Source organism: Myxine glutinosa, chromosome 6, assembly GCF_964187855.1.
Source record: "Myxine glutinosa chromosome 6, kmMyxGlut1.1, whole genome shotgun sequence".
In the NCBI taxonomy this organism is placed as follows: Eukaryota; Metazoa; Chordata; class Myxini; order Myxiniformes; family Myxinidae; genus Myxine; species Myxine glutinosa.
The window spans coordinates 21,327,797-21,346,986 of record NC_136266.1 but is presented as its reverse complement, the minus strand read 5'-3'; the positions used below and the strand labels follow the sequence as shown (position 1 = coordinate 21,346,986).

General features: G+C 45.4%; 1 protein-coding gene across 6 annotated transcripts in view; it reads right to left on the bottom strand.

Annotated features, from left to right (window-relative positions):
• The window catches only part of LOC137429642 (catenin delta-2), a 580,920-nt gene extending 569,565 nt beyond the window's left edge, over nucleotides 1-11,355 (bottom strand). For 5 of the 6 annotated variants that reach the window (XM_068119734.2, XM_068119735.2, XM_068119736.2 and 2 more), the window contains exons 1-2: nucleotides 10,874-11,355; nucleotides 3,662-3,792 (exon numbers count right to left, since the gene is read on the bottom strand). In XM_068119734.2, the coding sequence (XP_067975835.2) occupies nucleotides 3,662-3,792; nucleotides 10,874-10,880 (138 nt within the window). In that variant the 5' untranslated portion in view covers nucleotides 10,881-11,355. Of the gene's footprint in view, nucleotides 1-3,661; nucleotides 3,793-10,873 lie in introns of those variants that run through there. The other variant, XM_068119738.2, reaches the window with a different exon arrangement.
• Between the last annotated feature and the right edge of the window lie 7,835 nt (nucleotides 11,356-19,190).

The following is a 19,190-nucleotide window of genomic DNA, read 5'->3' as shown; positions in this document are numbered from 1 at the left end:
CATTTATTGCAAGCAACGGCAGGTAAAAAGTGCACGTAGAGCTGAACAGAGTCAATGTAAACGCGCACACAGTACATGTGCAAAACACCTCATTTAGCATTTACACTTCTTCTCCCCCTTCTTCTTCCCTTTATAATGGGTGAGGTATAATGGTACCAAGAATCTTTATTGCTTTGACCACAACACTCCTCCACTCCCCTCTCTCCTCAGCCAACTCTCTCCACTCTCCAACCACCCCCACCTTACTTGTATCTCTCTTCACACAATCCTCCCATCTCAACCCTGGTCTGCCTCTTTTCCTCCATCATTGCTCCTTCAAACTATCCGCTCTCTCTGCCCTTCCCTCTTCTCCCATCTGCCCAGCCCATCTCAGCCGGCATTACACCAATCTCCCCATCAAGCTCCTCTGCACACCAATCTCTTCCCTCAGTTCATCCATCCACCCTCTTAACTCACACAATCCTCCGAACCCAGTTGTTCTTGCAAAACTGCAGCCTCTGTTGTTGTCTCTGTCAGTGCCACCATCTCCAGACCGTAAAGGTAGGCCAGCATTACGCACGACATCAGAACCTTTCCTTTTAATCTCCTTGAAATCTTTCTGTCCATGTGAGTCTACCATTACTCCCTCTACCCTCCTCCATGCATTCGCTCCCACTTGAATCGACATCCGCACATCTGCCTCCGACTTACCATCTACCCACCAGTCACTACGTCATCATCTACAACCCAGTCACTGTTCCCCCCAGATACTCAAACTTATTTCCTTGTCTGATATCCTTCCCCTGTATCCTGATATTCATTCATTTTCTCTGCTGCCCGACCCACATCAACTCAGTCTTCTCCATACTCATAATATTCAGCCCATGTTTCTCAAATGCCTTCTTCCACTTCTCTGGTTCTTCCCGCATCTTCCGCCCACTCTGCATCACAACAGCTAGATCATCCGCGTAAAACATCCTCCCCCAAAAAATCCTCATGTTTACCTTTCTGCTTACCAGCTCCATCACCATGATAAACATGAGTGGGCTGAGAGCACTTCCCTGCCTCAAACCGATGTTCACACTGAACTCTTCAGACATCTCAGGACCAACCAAAACGCTTTCCCTTGTTCCCTTATACATCCCTTCCCCCAACCTAATTTCTGCTTCCGGCACTCCCATTCATCTCAGTGTTGCCATCACCATCTCTCTCGGCACATTGTCGTAGGCCTTCTCCGGGTCCACAAATCCCAATGCCATTTCACGTTGCACCTCCAACCTCTTCTGCACCAGCTGCCTCAGCATTTAGCATTCATAAATCATTTTGAAAGTCCTGTATTTCAGAAAAATTAATTTGTTTATCATTTGGCATTGTTTCACAAACATATGAACTTTGGGTTGGCTTGTTTGGCATTCCTACCTGAGCAAGTAGCTCATTCATGCTGGGATCTCATGTTCAAATCATGTAAGCATGTAAACTAGCAGGATGGATCATATGTAGCGCAGTTTTATATATAGTTGTTTGAATAATCTAACATAGACTGGGAGCTGTCTAACCTGGGTTTGAATCTTCACCTGACTATAAACTATCACACTTATGCTTTACAGGCAGTGTTGCATTAATGAGTACGCCATCGCTCGTATAGATCGCGGGGAATGCGGTGTCTGCTACCATTAGCTCGTGAACAATCAAGATCCCCTGATGCTTTTCAACCAAGAATGGGTGAGCTAATACCTTTACCCTAAAGAAGTTCTAAATCCCTGCCTAAGTTGATTTAGATCTCAGAAGGCATTAATCCGCATCTCAGAAGGCACTTAATAAGTCTAGTTCGTACTTGATTGGGTGTACGTCTGTGAAAGGCTGGATGAGTGTTGTAGCCTGAGGCACTGAAGGATAGCTGGCACCAAAACCGATTAGAACTGCCATCCAGGTGCAGTGTCATCATGGAACAAATTTCCGATAGATATAGTAAGTTAGGCTGACTGTAATATGTTAGTGTAGTTGTAAAGTACATATTTGGGTCACACAGGCACTGCCAACAGATGAAATGTGATGTACCTGTTATGGAAATGCAAAAGAAGTCAATATGACTTCAACTCACGAGATCATTCTCAAGTTTATTATGGCATAAAAGGCCATTTCACCTGTCGTGCTCAAGCCATATAATTCAAGAAATTTGGGAAAGGTACCAGTTTGCAGCTTTTCAAGAGATACTCTGTGTTCTTTAACTTATGCAGTCTAAATGCAGACAGGATAGTCGGTCTTACATCCTCATCCAAATGATGGCATGCTTCATGATGCAGCTCTCCCAAACTATCGCAATTTCACTCAACTTTAATCTGCTCCATCAGGGGTCGATACTAAGACAAAGTTGGTCAGGAGATGAGCATCAGCTATCATTAGGACAATTCCAAGCACATGCATTTCAGACCAAAGGCCTTGAGCATGTAAATCTTCGTTTAAGACACAAAAAGCTCATGTTTCTGCTTTGAATGATAAAGTGATACGGAAAACAAAAGAAAATTGGCTTTAAAACGCAAGGTCTTTTGGTTTGGCCTTGTACCGTTTGACTCCACAATGCAGGAAGAGTACCTTCAGCAAATATTTCGCTAGCATAACCTAACTAGATAGAACAGCACTCGGTAGAGCACCTACCTCTGCCAGGCTGAACAGGTTATGTTTTGTATCCCACCGATAGGCTGGATCTGCATCTGGACCTGAACCAAAAACTATTCTGCTTGTTCTTGCCACCTACCCAACTCGTCCACCACCTAGTTTTGTCATAACTCATCCACACCTTTTTGAAATATCATGCTATCAAAGGTGAATAATCACGTTTCACCGATCAAAGGTGAAAGCCCCATGCCTCAAAGGTGAATAATCACATGCGAATTTAAAAACATTCTCGTATCCGGATCTAGATCCGGATCTTCACCAAAATCTAATCAGTTTGTCCTTGTCACACACCCAACCTCTCCACTAACTTCTGCCCGAACCCATTCACAACTTTTTGAGATATCCTGCACATAGGCAGACAGACAAACAGGTGTGCAAACATCACCTCCGTCCACCTTCGGTGACAGAGGTAACTAGAACGCCACTCAGTAGAGCGTATACTTCCGCCGTGGGTGGCCGCTGCTGAGCCCCGTCTTCCAATGGTAAAAAATCGTTCAAAAAATTCCTGGATCTGGAATAATATCCTGAGCTTCACCAAAAACTAATCAATTCTTCCTTATCCCAAGGGAAATCATCCCACCAACTTTCATCCAAGTCCGTTCAGAACTTTTCCAGATATCTTGTTCACAAACACACGAACACACACACGGACGGACACCATCGAATGCATTACTCCCTGGCGGGAGTAATTATGTCATCGGTGATGCGGGAGTAGATTGTCAAATCAATGGGGGGAAAAAGAACCAGATGGGAAAAAAAAATCCTCAACCAAACATAGCTGTGCAATCCTGAGAAAAATCTCACCAAGAATTTAACTCCGAGGGCAGTGCTTAAGCCAGCATTTTAAAGCTCGACTCTTGGGCATACGTTTCCGCTGTCATACCAGTAAAAGGTAACCTTTAAAATGTAAGGCTTTAAAGAGAGTGAGAGAGTGAGGAAACGAGGGAGCGAGATAGTGAGAGAATGATTGAGGGAGGACGCAAGGTTAGGTGTGAGGTTTGCTTACCTGCTCTTTTACGGAAGCAAGGATGAGCGATGCACGCACCGTGTCCTGGCTCACATCGTGAGGGCCACGCCGGACAACCCCAGTAGACGATGACTCCTTAGTGAGCCCAGCATGAGTCGCTGCCATCTCACCTGCAAATGTAATGCAGTTCTCGCATGACCTCACCACCCTCCAGAGAAATTAGCATCATGATGTGGAGAGACACCACCAATCGCTACGAGTCTCCAATTATAATTTTAGTCATATTGCGCACCTCACTCACATTACTCCTCCCAGCCAAACTGCTCGTCATATTTCCTCAAAATCCAAACATTTTAATCTCACTTCTGTCTCACAGCAAACCCTTGCAAAAATCCCTGACGATTTATCGTCCATTGAGAATCTCTGAAGAAATAATTTTGGGGCTTTTTTTTTTTTCATTTTCATTGCACATTCACTTTTCCCAAACATTCCTCTTCACATGATGCTGAGAGATCAGACCTCTATGTGCCCTCAATCACACACCCTAATGTGCCATCAAGCTTGCACCCCATGTGCCCACAAACACACTCCCACATGCACCCTCAGGCTCACACACCATGTGTCCCAAATCTAACCTCCCAATGCTCCCTTAACCTCACCTGACAATCTCCTATGCAGCTCACATTCTAATCTGCCATCTGGCTCACATCCCGAAAAGGCCAGCTCACTTGCATCCCAAAAAGGCCATAATGTCACCAAAACATAACTTACACCTTAGCAACCTCTTCCTTCTGGTTCTCATCATCACAGGGGTGGGTTTGTCACCATCCCAATCTCCTATTGCAAACCACATCCTAATCTCTCATTGCAAACAACATCGCAATCTCGTATTGCAAACCAAATCCCAATCTCTCATTGCAAACCACATCCCAATCTCCTATTGCAAACCACATCCCAATCTCTCATTGCAAACAACATCGCAATCTCTCATTGCAAGCAACATCGCAATCTCGCATTGCAAGCAACATCGCAATCTCTCATTGCAAACCACATCCCAATCTCTCATTGCAAACAACATCGCAATCTCTCATTGCAAACAACATCGCAATCTCGTATTGCAAACCAAATCGCAATCTCTCATTGCAAACCACATCCCAATCTCTCATTGCAAACCACATCCCAATCTCTCATTGCAAACAACATCCCAATCTCTCATTGCAAACAACATCGCAATGTCGTATTGCAAACCAAATCCCAATCTCTCATTGCAAACCACATCCCAATCTCCTATTGCAAACCACATCCCAATCTCTCATTGCAAACCACATCCAAATCTCTCATTGCGAGCCACATCCCAATCTCTCATTGCAAACAACATCGCAATCTCCTATTGCAAACCACATCCCAATCTCTCATTGCAAACAACATCGCAATCTCATTGCAAACCACATCCAAATCTCATTGCAAACCACATCCAAATCTCTCATTGCAAACAACATCCCAATCTTTCATTGCAAACCACATCCCAATCTCTCATTGCAAACCACATCCGAATCTCTCATTGCAAACAACATCACAATCTCTCATTGCAAACAACATCACAATCTCTCATTGCAAACCACATCCCAATCTCTCATTGTAAACCACATCCCAATCTATAATTACAACCACATCCGAATCTCTCATTGCAAACAACATCCCAATCTATCATTGCAAACCACATCCCAATCTCATATTGCAAACCACATCCCAATCTCGTATTGCAAACCACATCCCAATCTCTCATTGCAAACCACATCCCAATCTCGTATAGCAAACCACATCCCAATCTCGTATTGCAAACTACATCCCAATCTCTCATTGCAAACCACATCCCAATCTCTCATTGCTAACTACATCCCAATATCCTATTGCAAACCACATCCCAATCTCTCATTGCAAACCACATCCCAATCTCGTATTGCAAACCACATCACAATCTCATTGCAAACCACATCCAAATCTCTCATTGCGAGCCACATCCCAATCTCTCATTGCAAACAACATCGCAATCTCCTATTGCAAACCACATCCCAATCTCTCATTGCAAACCACATCCCAATCTCTCATTGCGAGCCACATCCCAATCTCTCATTGCAAACAACATCGCAATCTCCTATTGCAAACCACATCCCAATCTCTCATTGCAAACAACATCGCAATCTCATTGCAAACCACATCCAAATCTCATTGCAAACCACATCCAAATCTCTCATTGCAAACAACATCCCAATCTCCTATTGCAAACCACATCCTAATCTCATTGCAAACCACATCCAAATCTCTCATTGCAAACCACATCCCAATCTTTCATTGCAAACCACATCCCAATCTTTCATTGCAAACCACATCCCAATCTCTCATTGCAAACCACATCCAAATCTCTCATTGCAAACAACATCACAATCTCTCATTGCAAACCAAATCCCAATCTCTCATTGTAAACCACATCCCAATCTATAATTACAACCACATCCGAATCTCTCATTGCAAACATCCCAATCTATCATTGCAAACCACATCCCAATCTCATATTGCAAACCACATCCCAATCTCGTATTGCAAACCACATCCCAATCTCTCATTGCAAACCACATCCCATACTCGTATAGCAAACCACATCCCAATCTCGTATTGCAAACCACATCCCAATCTCTCATTACTAACCACATCCCAATCTCGTATTGCAAACCACATCCCAATCTCGTATAGCAAACCACATACCAATCTCATTGCTAACCACATACCAATCTTTCATTGCAAACCACATACCAATCTCTCATTGCAAACCACATACCAATCTCTCATTGCAAACCACATACCAATCTCTCATTGCAAACCACATACCAATCTCTCATTGCAAACCACATACCAATCTCTCATTGCAAACCACATACCAATCTCTCATTGCTAACCACATACCAATCTCTCATTGCAAACCACATACCAATCTCTCATTGCAAACCACATACCAATCTCGTATAGCAAACCACATCCCAATCTCGTATAGCAAACCACATACCAATCTCTCATTGCTAACCACATCCCAATCTCGTATTGCAAACCACATCCCAATCTCTCATTGCAAACCACATCCCAATCTCTCATTGCGAGCCACATCCCAATCTCTCATTGCAAACAACATCGCAATCTCCTATTGCAAACCACATCGCAATCTCATTGCAAACCACATCCAAATCTCATTGCAAACCACATCCAAATCTCTCATTGCAAACAACATCCCAATCTCCTATTGCAAACCACATCCCAATCTCATTGCAAACCACATCCAAATCTCTCATTGCAAACCACATCCCAATCTCTCATTGCAAACCACATCCCAATCTCTCATTGCGAGCCACATCCCAATCTCTCATTGCAAACAACATCGCAATCTCTCATTGCAAACAACATCGCAATCTCCTATTGCAAACCACATCCCAATCTCTCATTGCAAACAACATCGCAATCTCATTGCAAACCACATCCAAATCTCATTGCAAACCACATCCAAATCTCTCATTGCAAACAACATCCCAATCTCCTATTGCAAACCACATCCCAATCTCATTGCAAACCACATCCAAATCTCTCATTGCAAACCACATCCCAGTCTTTCATTGCAAACCACATCCCAATCTTTCATTGCAAACCACATCCCAATCTCTCATTGCAAACCACATCCAAATCTCTCATTGCAAACAACATCACAATCTCTCATTGCAAACCACATCCCAATCTCTCATTGTAAACCACATCCCAATCTATAATTACAACCACATCCGAATCTCTCATTGCAAACAACATCCCAATCTATCATTGCAAACCACATCCCAATCTCATATTGCAAACCACATCCCAATCTCTTATTGCAAACCACATCCCAATCTCTCATTGCAAACCACATCCCAATCTCGTATAGCAAACCACATCCCAATCTCGTATTGCAAACCACATCCCAATCTCTCATTGCAAACTACATCCCAATCTCTCATTGCAAACCACATCCCAATCTCTCATTGCTAACTACATCCCAATATCCTATTGCAAACCACATCCCAATCTCTCATTGCAAACCACATCCCAATCTCGTATTGCAAACCACATCACAATCTCATTGCAAACCACATCCAAATCTCTCATTGCAAACAACATCACAATCTCTCATTGCAAACCACATCCCAATCTCGTATTGCAAACCACATCACAATCTCATTGCAAACCACATCCAAATCTCTCATTGCAAACAACATCACAATCTCTCATTGCAAACCACATCCCAATCTCTCATTGCGAGCCACATCCCAATCTCTCATTGCAAACAACATCGCAATCTCCTATTGCAAACCACATCCCAATCTCTCATTGCAAACCACATCCCAATCTCTCATTGCAAACAACATCGCAATCTCCTATTGCAAACCACATCCCAATCTCTCATTGCAAACAACATCGCAATCTCATTGCAAACCACATCCAAATCTCATTGCAAACCACATCCAAATCTCTCATTGCAAACAACATCCCAATCTCCTATTGCAAACCACATCCCAATCTCATTGCAAACCACATCCAAATCTCTCATTGCAAACCACATCCCAATCTTTCATTGCAAACCACATCCCAATCTTTCATTGCAAACCACATCCCAATCTCTCATTGCAAACCACATCCAAATCTCTCATTGCAAACAACATCACAATCTCTCATTGCAAACCAAATCCCAATCTCTCATTGTAAACCACATCCCAATCTATAATTACAACCACATCCGAATCTCTCATTGCAAACAACATCCCAATCTATCATTGCAAACCACATCCCAATCTCATATTGCAAACCACATCCCAATCTCGTATTGCAAACCACATCCCAATCTCTCATTGCAAACCACATCCCAATCTCGTATAGCAAACCACATCCCAATCTCGTATTGCAAACCACATCCCAATCTCTCATTACTAACCACATACCAATCTCGTATTGCAAACCACATCCCAATCTCGTATAGCAAACCACATACCAATCTCTCATTGCTAACCACATACCAATCTTTCATTGCACACCACATACCAATCTCTCATTGCAAACCACATACCAATCTCTCATTGCAAACCACATACCAATCTCTCATTGCAAACCACATACCAATCTCTCATTGCTAACCACATACCAATCTCTCATTGCAAACCACATACCAATCTCTCATTGCAAACCACATACCAATCTCGTATAGCAAACCACATCCCAATCTCGTATAGCAAACCACATACCAATCTCTCATTGCTAACCACATCCCAATCTCGTATTGCAAACCACATACCAATCTCGTATAGCAAACCACATACCAATCTCTCATTGCTAACCACATACCAATCTTTCATTGCACACCACATACCAATCTCTCATTGCAAACCACATACCAATCTCTCATTGCAAACCACATACCAATCTCTCATTGCAAACCACATACCAATCTCTCATTGCTAACCACATACCAATCTCTCATTGCAAACCACATACCAATCTCTCATTGCAAACCACATACCAATCTCGTATAGCAAACCACATCCCAATCTCGTATAGCAAACCACATACCAATCTCTCATTGCTAACCACATCCCAATCTCGTATTGCAAACCACATACAAATCTCGTATTGCAAACCACATACCAATCTCTCATTGTAAACCACATCCCAATCTATAATTACAACCACATCCCAATCTCTCATCGCAACCACCCATACCAATCATTCCTTGCAACTCTCCATGCCAATCTCATCGTAGCCTCATCCCAATCTCTCATCGCAACCAACATGCCGTCCAATCTCTCATCGTAGCCTCATCCCAATCTCTCATCGTAGCCTCATCCCAATCCCTCATCGCAACCAACATGCCGTCCAATCTCTCATCGTAGCCTCATCCCAATCCCTCATCGCAACCAACATGCCGTCCAGTCTCTCATCGTAGCCTCATCCCAATCCCTCATCGCAACCAACATGCCGTCCAATCTCTCATCGTAGCCTCATCCCAATCTCATCGTAGCCTCATCCCAATCCCTCATCGCAACCAACATGCCGTCCAATCTCTCATCGTAGCCTCATCCCAATCTCTCATCGTAGCCTCATCCCAATCTCTCATCGCAACCAACATGCCGTCCAATCTCTCATCGTAGCCTCATCCCAATCTCATCGCAACCAACATGCCGTCCAATCTCTCATCGCAACCAACATGCCGTCCAATCTCTCATCGTAGCCTCATCCCAATCTCTTATCGCAACCAACATGCCGTCCAATCTCTCATCGTAGCCTCATCCCAATCTCTCATCGCAACCAACATGCCGTCCAATCTCTCATCGTAGCCTCATCCCAATCTCTCATCGTAGCCTCATCCCAATCTCTCATCGTAGCCTCATCCCAATCTCTCATCGTAGCCTCATCCCAATCTCATCGTAGCCTCATCCCAATCTCATCGTAGCCTCATCCCAATCTCATCGCAACCAACATGCCGTCCAATCTCTCATCGTAGCCTCATCCCAATCTCTCATCGTAGCCTCATCCCAATCTCTCATCGTAGCCTCATCCCAATCTCTCATCGTAGCCTCATCCCAATCTCATCGTAGCCTCATCCCAATATCTCATCATAGCCTCATCCCAATCTCATCGCAACCCCCCATATCAATCATTCCTTGCAACTCTCCATGCCAATCTCTCATCGTAGCCTCATCCCAATCTCTCATCGCAACCAACATGCCGTCCAATCTCTCATCGTAGCCTCATCCCAATCTCTTATCGCAACCAACATGCCGTCCAATCTCTCATCGTAGCCTCATCCCAATCTCATCGCAACCAACATGCCGTCCAATTTCATCGTAGCCTCATCCCAATCTCTCATCGTAGCCTCATCCCAATCTCTCATCGTAGCCTCATCCCAATCTCTCATCGAAGCCTCCCTCATCCCAATCTCTCATCGCAATCCACAATCCACATCCCGAATAGCACATCCGACCCCATCAAATCCATGCAGCAAAGGAATCCCCATCATGGTTCTGGTCCCGATGTGTGCGCGTCCACGTGCCGGACATTCGAGCCCGACGTTCAAGAATCGAGGACACGATTTACGGACACGAGGCCGACACAGCAGAAGCGAGAAAGAAACCGGACATGACTCGGTCCCCAAAACAGAGCCGGTGTCGCCGTGTGTGTGTCTACCTTCCATATCTCGGCACGGAGCCGATTATGTGTCCCCGCTCAGCGATGCGGCGAAGCCGTGCGACGACCTCGTCCCCATCTAGGCAGAGCGCAGAGCCCCCGCCGGCTTCCCCCCGCGCTCACGGACCGGTCGCGTTGCTGAACGATGGACTCGCGGGCTCCAAGACCCGTCGACGTCCGCCTCAGACAATCTCCCGCGGTACGGGCGAGATGGACCCTCACGGGTCTCTTCACTCGAAGTCCTTCCGCGCCTCTCTCGAACCCCGTGTCTTTTTCTCGGGCTCCGAACCCGCGGCGCATCGCACGCGCGACGAGAAGCGCGAACACCGAACCCCGGGCGCCTGCTAGCGGTCGCGCTCACTCTTCTTCCTCATAATTTTCTGTGGAGTCTTCATTCGTTCCCACATACTTAGTTCTTCGGCTTCCTCTCTCAATCCACGTTTGATCAGATGTAATTCAATCAATAGGAAAGATAAATCAACATCTTCTTCTTCTTCATGTGGACTGTTATATGTATTAATTAAATCCTAAATCTACTTCGTCATCATCTTCATCATCATATATATCATCGTCTTCTTCTTCATCTTAATCATCGCGTGTAATATAAATTTCATTCCACGCTCATTCACCAATCCCTTCCCTAATTCCTTTCCAGGTTATTACTCGAAACCCCTCCCTTTCCCCCACCCTACAACCCCCGCCTCCTACCCATCTCAGTCCATCCATTCATCGTCGTGAAGAATCAACATTCAGTGGGTTGAAGCTGCCATGAAAGAACACCGCGTGACCATGACCACCACCGGCCTCGCCATCCTCGGGTCGCTCCCGCCGCGCAAATCCCAAATCCCAAGGTCTCGTGTGCATTGATTACAAGGAGCGTCTGCGTTAATACGTCATGCGTTCGCTTTGTTAATGTGTTAACTTTCAAACAATCGTGTAGTTTCAAATCTTCGGTGACTGCAATATAAACAAGATGTACACGGAGAGGCAATTCCACTCCGTCATGAAGATGCGCACACGTGACACGAGGCTGGACAGGGAGTGGGCTCGAGCGCACGCATGTCGTCATCCTTGTGACGTCACTTTACGTACACGAGAGGAACCAAATCCTCCATACGGGTTTATTATTTATACATCCTCCACGGAGATAAAGCACAGATCCGCGACGTGATCTATGAGTATGATGATGGGCCTGACTGCACACTTACCTGTGCGCATCCCTTCATGTGTGGCACATCCCTTCACACGTGCAAGTTACATCCCTTCACACGTGCAAGTTACATCCCTTCACACGTGCAAGTTACATCCCTTCACACGTGCATGTTACATCCCTTCACACGTGCATGTTACATCCCTTCACACGTGCATGTTACATCCCTTCACATGTGCGTTACATGCCTTCACATGTGCGTGTTACATCCCTTCACATGTGCGTGACGCATCCCTTCACGTGCATGATACATCCCTTCACATGCATGCTCATCATCCCTTCTCACGTGTGTGCGCACATCCCAATTCACCTGTGTGTGCACATCCCTTCAAATGTCATCCCATCATGTGTGTGTGTACATCCATTCACGTGCTTGATACATCCCTTCACATAAATGCTCAATATTATCCCTTCACAGGTGTGTGCAAACAAACAACAAACAACACCTTTAGAGGCCATTTTTGTGCGCACATCCCAATTCACCTGTTTGTGCATATCCATTCACATGTGTGTGCACATCCCTTTAAATGTCATCCCTTTCATGTGTGTGTACATCCATTCACGTGCGTGATACATCCCTTCACATAAATGCTCATTATTATCCCTTCACACGTGTGTGCGCACATCCCAATTCACCTGTGTGTGCATATTCATTCACATGTGTGTGCACATCCCTTCAAATGTCATCCCTTCATGTGTGTGTGTGTGTGTACATCCATTCACGTGCATGATACATCCCTTCACATGAATGCTCATTATTATCCCTTCACACGTGTGTGCGCACATCCATTCACATGTGTGTGCACATCCCATCACGTGCGTGTCATCCCGTCACGTGCGTGTCACATTCCGTCACGTGCGTGTCACATCCCTTCACGTGCGTGTCACATCCCTTCATGTGTCATCCCTTCATGTGCATGCACACATCCGTTCACCCCTTCACGTGCATGCACACAACATCCCTTCACACGTATGTGTGCACATCCATTCACATGCGTGGAACATCCGGGCCATCCCTCCACATGCATGCTCATTACTATCCCTTCACACATGCGCACATCTCTTCACACACACGTGTGATGAGATGTGCGCACATCTTTTCACATGCGTGCTCATTGTCATCCCTTCACGTGTGCATCTGAATATGTCAGTCGTGAGTCTCGTTGGTTGCTATCTCCATATGCAGGTTCCAGAAGGTGGATCGGAGCCTTCTTGGGACTCGAAGTATCCACCTCCATTTCACTGAAGGACCCCGATTCATGAGCTAAGTTGTGAAGTTATGTTGTTCTCAAAGTTTTGTTCTGATATGAGGGCTCTTTTCAGGATCGTCATGAGCCCCAGAGATGTCAACAAGTCACTTGAGAACAAATCGCAACACTTTTAGGGCAAGTCTCAAGTCTTTGAGGGTAAGTTCCAAGTAAGTGTGAAATCTTTGAGGGCAAGTCTCAAGTCTTTGAGGGTAAGTTCCAAGTAAGTGTGAAATCTTTGAGGGCAAGTCTCAAGTCTTTGAGGGTAAGTTCCAAGTAAGTCTGAAATCTTGGAGGGCAAGTCTCAAGTCTTTGAGGGTAAGTTCCAAGTAAGTGTGAAATCTTTGAGGGCATGTCTCAAGTCTTAGAGGGTAAGTTCCAAGTAAGTGTGAAATCTTTGAGGGCAAGTCTCAAGTCTTTGAGGGTAAGTTCCAAGTAAGTGTGAAATCTTTGAGGGCATGTCTCAAGTCTTAGAGGGTAAGTTCCAAGTAAGTGTGAAATCTTTGAGGGCAAGTCTCAAGTCTTTGAGGGTATGTTCCAAGTAAGTCTGAAATCTTGGAGGGCAAGTCTCAAGTCTTTGAGGTTAAGTTCCAAGTAAGTCTGAAATCTTTGAGGGCAAGTCTCAAGTCTTTTAGGGTAAGTTCCAAGTAAGTCTGAAATCTTTGAGGGCAAGTCTCAAGTCTTTGAGGGTAAGTTCCAAGTAAGTCTGAAATCTTTGAGGGCAAGTCTCAAGTCTTTTAGGGTAAGTTCCAAGTAAGTCTGAAATCTTTGAGGACAAGTCTCAAGTTTTTGAGGGTAAGGTCCAAGTAAGTCTGAAATCTTTGAGGGCAAGTGTTACGGGTTCCTCACCAATCCCCTGGTCTCGGTAAACCTCCGAACCCCGAGAGGAGCACCGGCAGAAAAATATGTTATTCTCTGTGTTAGAAATCAATAGTGAAACCACACCAATGATTATAAATGAACAAATAATACATTGAAAATCAAACAGGGATAACGGTACAACAAATGGCAATTAAGAGTGCACTCTATATACCATCAATAAAGTCAAATAACTCACTGCTCCCAGCGAGTGAAAAGGACACTCCTCAATGTCTCTATAACCTTTTCCTCAGCGGTCGCTGGAACGATATCCAGTCAAAGTCCGAATCTCGCTCTCCAGTCGATATTTGAATCGCATACAGTTGACAATGGGGATCGCCCCGCCGAAACTGTACAACGGCGCCCTTCAGAGGGGCACCTTCACCGCTCACTCAGCGAACCGCAACGTAATTGGAGACGAAGCGGTCGCACACACAAATCCCCGACAAACGGTAGGATGTTGGGGTGAAGATTACGTGAGGCAAAACATTTGGAGGTGTCCGAAGCACAGGGTTCAAAATGGCCGACGGCTCTTACTAGGCGAGGCGAGGATTCGTCGAAATGCGACTAGGCGAGGATTCGTCGAAATCTCAGCGCTCCAAATCTGACCGCAGATTTTCCACTCCAGCGATAATTCCTATCGCCGGATGTCCCTTCAAGGAACTCAAAATTCCCTCGTGACTCTCGGTAGACCAGCCTCGCTATGGAGCCTTGACGTTACGCGTCTTCTCCAACTTTTCTCGCGCCGCCTCTTCCTCTTCACCTCCTTTTCTTCCGGTTCGGTTTCCTGTATCATTTTAAGTTAACCTTTTTAACTTTAGATAGCTGTTCCTGAATAATAAACCTTTTGAGAATAATAATAGTACATAATACTAGAAACATGTCAAGTGGGTGAAAACCACAACAGCGGAAGTGACGAATCCGTAACACTTCCCCCCCTCAAGAAAGAAAGTTTGAACACAGCGAAAACTTTCTTTGCATGCAAACTCTTTAAACAAACAAAAACTAACTCACAACCCCAAAGCACCAATTCCCGTGAGCAACAATTATCAACATCTCCCAAAAATAAAGCAACAAAACTTCAAACAACTTACAGAGATTTCCAAAGTTAATTCACTCGGGACAAAGAGTCAACCACGACATTGTCCCTGCCCTTTACAAGTTCAATTTCCCAGTTGGACTCCTGTAAAGCCAAACTCCATCTCAGCACCCTCTGATTTTTTTTTTCTTAGTTTCTTTTGAATGAAGGTTAAGGGGCTGTGATCAAAATCCAAAGTCAAGCAAGTCTACAGCACTTTTCCCCAGGAGGCCGAGCTGAAAGCCAGGTTCCATGGTGGTTGGGTGGTGAGGCCTGGTAGTATTCACTACATGGACGCCTTTAGGAACGTGGAGTTCATGGTTAGTCCGTGCAAGAAAGTTCACTACATGGACGCCTTTAGGTACGTGGCGTTCACGGTTAATCCATGTAGGAATCTTGGCTCGGCGGCTCCACAGCATTCAGTGCTTCAACTTTTCTGAACTTTCATAATAATTACGGTGGGACCACTTGTCACTGTAGTCACATGAATAGCGGTCTCCTTCTCGGCCACTACTCTGACAATCCTTCCTTCGGGAGCTGCCGTAACTCTGGGAGCCTCCATAATAATATCGATTGCGGCCACCACCAAAACTACTACTCCATTGTCCTCTTCTGTCGCCCCCATGACACCAATGAAATGCCTTCCCTACTGTTATGGTCCGACCCTCCAACTCCTTGCTATTCAGATCCTTTTCTGCATCTCTGGCGTCCTTTGAGTTTTCAAATGTGACAAAACCAAACCCTCTTGACTTTTGTGTCTCCCTGTCTTTTATCAGCAGCACTTCCAAAAGCGGTCCATATTTGCTGAAGGCAGACTCCAGAACATCTTCCTTTGTTTTGAAGTTCAGTCCACCTACAAATAACTTGCTAAATTTGTCGCCATCCCCAACTGGTGTGGTTATTTTCCCTACTGGGCTTTTTAACAACCATCGGGTTACCATAAACTTGACCACCGGCCAAATCATTCCCGATAACAACAGATACTCCCTCTACAGGAAGAGTGGCTTGTAAACCTACGGTGACCGGTCCTGACACCACATCGGACTCCAAATGGATGGCATGAAGTGGAGCTCTAACACAGCCACCAATCCCCTGTAAACGAACACCATCACCAGTTGCCGTCTCTTCTGACAATGGCAAGATGCCTTCAAGCATTAAAGATTGATGTGCTCCGGTGTCCCTCAATACCCTAACAGGTCTCCGGTTAGTCGAGGCTCCATCCAGTGACACAAACCCCTCTGAAATAAATGGTTGGTAACCCTTTTGAGGGCGATTACTCACATTTGCCATTGCATTCGGAGTGGTACTAGTCGAACTCCGCTCCTGATTTTCCTTTCCCAGAGCATAACAGTGGGACATCAAATGTCCAGGTTTATGGCAAAAAGCGCAAGTAGGCCCGGAGGAGAACCTCGTAGTTTGTCTCGAGCCCCCCGGAGGGTAAGTCTGCCTTGGAACTGCTGTCTTCGGATTCCTATAAGTCGTGGTATCAGAGGGGTCCTCATTTTCAGCTCGAGGCCGCCCCCATGAATTTTCGTTCTCCGCCCCTGATGTATCATAGCTCCCCTGGCTAGGTCTAGACGAGAAGTTAGGTTTGTGGAACCCCATCCTTTGGGTTAAGGCATAGTCATCACTCATCAGCCATGGCTGCTGCCTCATACAGCTTTGGTACTTTCCTTTCCCCCAGATGAACTTTAATGTCCTCGTGGGCACACTGTTGGAATTCCTCCACCAGGATCAATTGTCGCAGTAGTTCGAAGTCTTTCCCAACTCCTTTTGAATCACACCACCGATCAAACATGGTTTCTTGCATTCTGGCAAACTCCACATGGGTCTCACTCTCCCTCTTCCTGGCATTCCGGAATTTTTGCCGGTAAGCTTCAGGGACCAATTCATAGGCTTTGAGAATGGTTTTCTTCACTATCTCTTAAACTGCACATTGGTCAATCGGTAAAGCCGAATAAATATCTTGAGCTTTACCCACCAGAACACTTTGCACTAATATGGTCCAGGACTCCTCCGGCCATTTAAGCATTCAAGCCACTTTCTCAAAGTGTAAAAAAAACTTGTCTACCTCCTTTTCATTGAAGAGTGGAACCAGCCTAACATGTCTGCCAACATCCCAGGTGTTCTGACTAGTTGTCGAACTAGCCGGCATGGATGCCACCTCTCCCCGTTCTCTCCTTAACTCCAGCTCCTTGACTTTAATTTCCTGCTGAAGCCCCATTTCACGGTCCTTTAAGTCCCTTTCGGCTTTTCTCTCCTCTGCTTCGAGTTCCCTTGCCGCTCTCCTTTCCTCTGATTTTTTCTCTTCTAACCTTTCCTGGAGTTATCTTTCCTGTGCTTTTAACCTTTCCTGGAGTTCTCTTTCCTGTGTTGCTCTTCTTTCCTCGAGTTCTCTTTCCTTTGCTTTTAACCTTTCCTGGCTCTGCAATTGCATCTCCATTTTTTGGAGCTCCACATTTTCTTGTTCTTCTGGTAACCAATCCAAGGCTCCCTCTCTCCATGTTCCTAGTTCCACCATAGATTCTATCACCACTGTCTGCATCTCTGTTTTCTTCATTTTAGCTCGGACCTCCAAGCTAAAATGTTTGGCCAATCTCAAGAGTTCCGATTTTAGTAACGCTCGGAACTGTGCCTCACTAGGGGTCGCTGCAAACTTCTCTGCGTCAAACTCCATGGTGACTATCCGTTAGCACCTGTTAACCTTCACACAAGAAATTTCCCCAAAAAAAACAAAAACAACAATTTTTTTTTTGGGAAAAATTTGGGAAAAAAAAAAAAAAAACACCTTTAGAGGCCATTTTTCCCCGCAAGCGGGGGTGGCCTTTTTCGGGGACCGTGGTTGTTGTTGTTTTTGGGTCCCCTTTTTTGAAGCAATGTTTTACGGCCGGATGCCCTTCCTGCCGCCAACCCTTTTTGTCGCCTTTTTACGACAAACAGGGAATTACCAGTGAACTGGTACTCAATTTGCCGACCTCGGAAGGATGACAGGCTGAGTCAACCCCCTGGCGTTAATTCAGCGATCGACCGGGATTCGAACCCAGGATCCTAGGATCCTAAGCTGGCACCCTAGCCGCTAGCCCAACACCAGGCTCCCTTGGATTGGAAAATTTTGAATGCTAGGGAATTCTATCCCGGACTAAATTTAGGGAATTTTAGATCCCAGACGCAGACCCAATTGCGAGCCCACGAGCCAATTGGACGAGCCCCCAATTTCTGTTACGGGTTCCTCACCGATCCCGTGGTCTCGGTAAACCTCCGAACCCCGAGAGGAGCCCCGGCAGAAAAATATGTTATTCTCTGTGTTAGAAATCAATAGTGAAACCACACCAATGATTATAAATGAACAAATAATATATTGAAAATATTTCTTTCCTTTGCTGGCGTTGGCTTAGTGGTTAGGATGCCGGCTTGGGATCCAAGGATCCTGGGTTCGAATCCCGGTCGATCGCTGAATTAACGCCAGGGGGGTTGACTCAGCCTGTCATCCTTCCGAGGTCGGAAAATTGAGTACCAGCTTGTTGGGATGAATGATCACGGTGTGTACCCCGATTCAGAATAGGCACACTGTATCCCTGCGCATCGTAAGAGCGTGACCAAGGGTTGGCATCAGGAAGGGCATCCGGCCATAAAAACATTGCCTCAAACAGGGAACCATGATTGTCATGGGGCCCGCAAGGCTAACCCCGCTCTAGCGGGGAAAAATGGCCTTAAAACGATCATTCATTCATATTCATTCACACAGGGATAACGGTACAACAAATGGCAATTAAGAGTGCACTCTATATACCATCAATAAAGTCAAATAACTCTCTGCTCGCAGCGAGTGAAAAGGACACTCCTCAATGTCTCTATAACCTTTTCCAAGGCGAATGTGATTCGCCTCAGCGGTCACTGGAACGATATCCAGTCGAAGCCCGAATC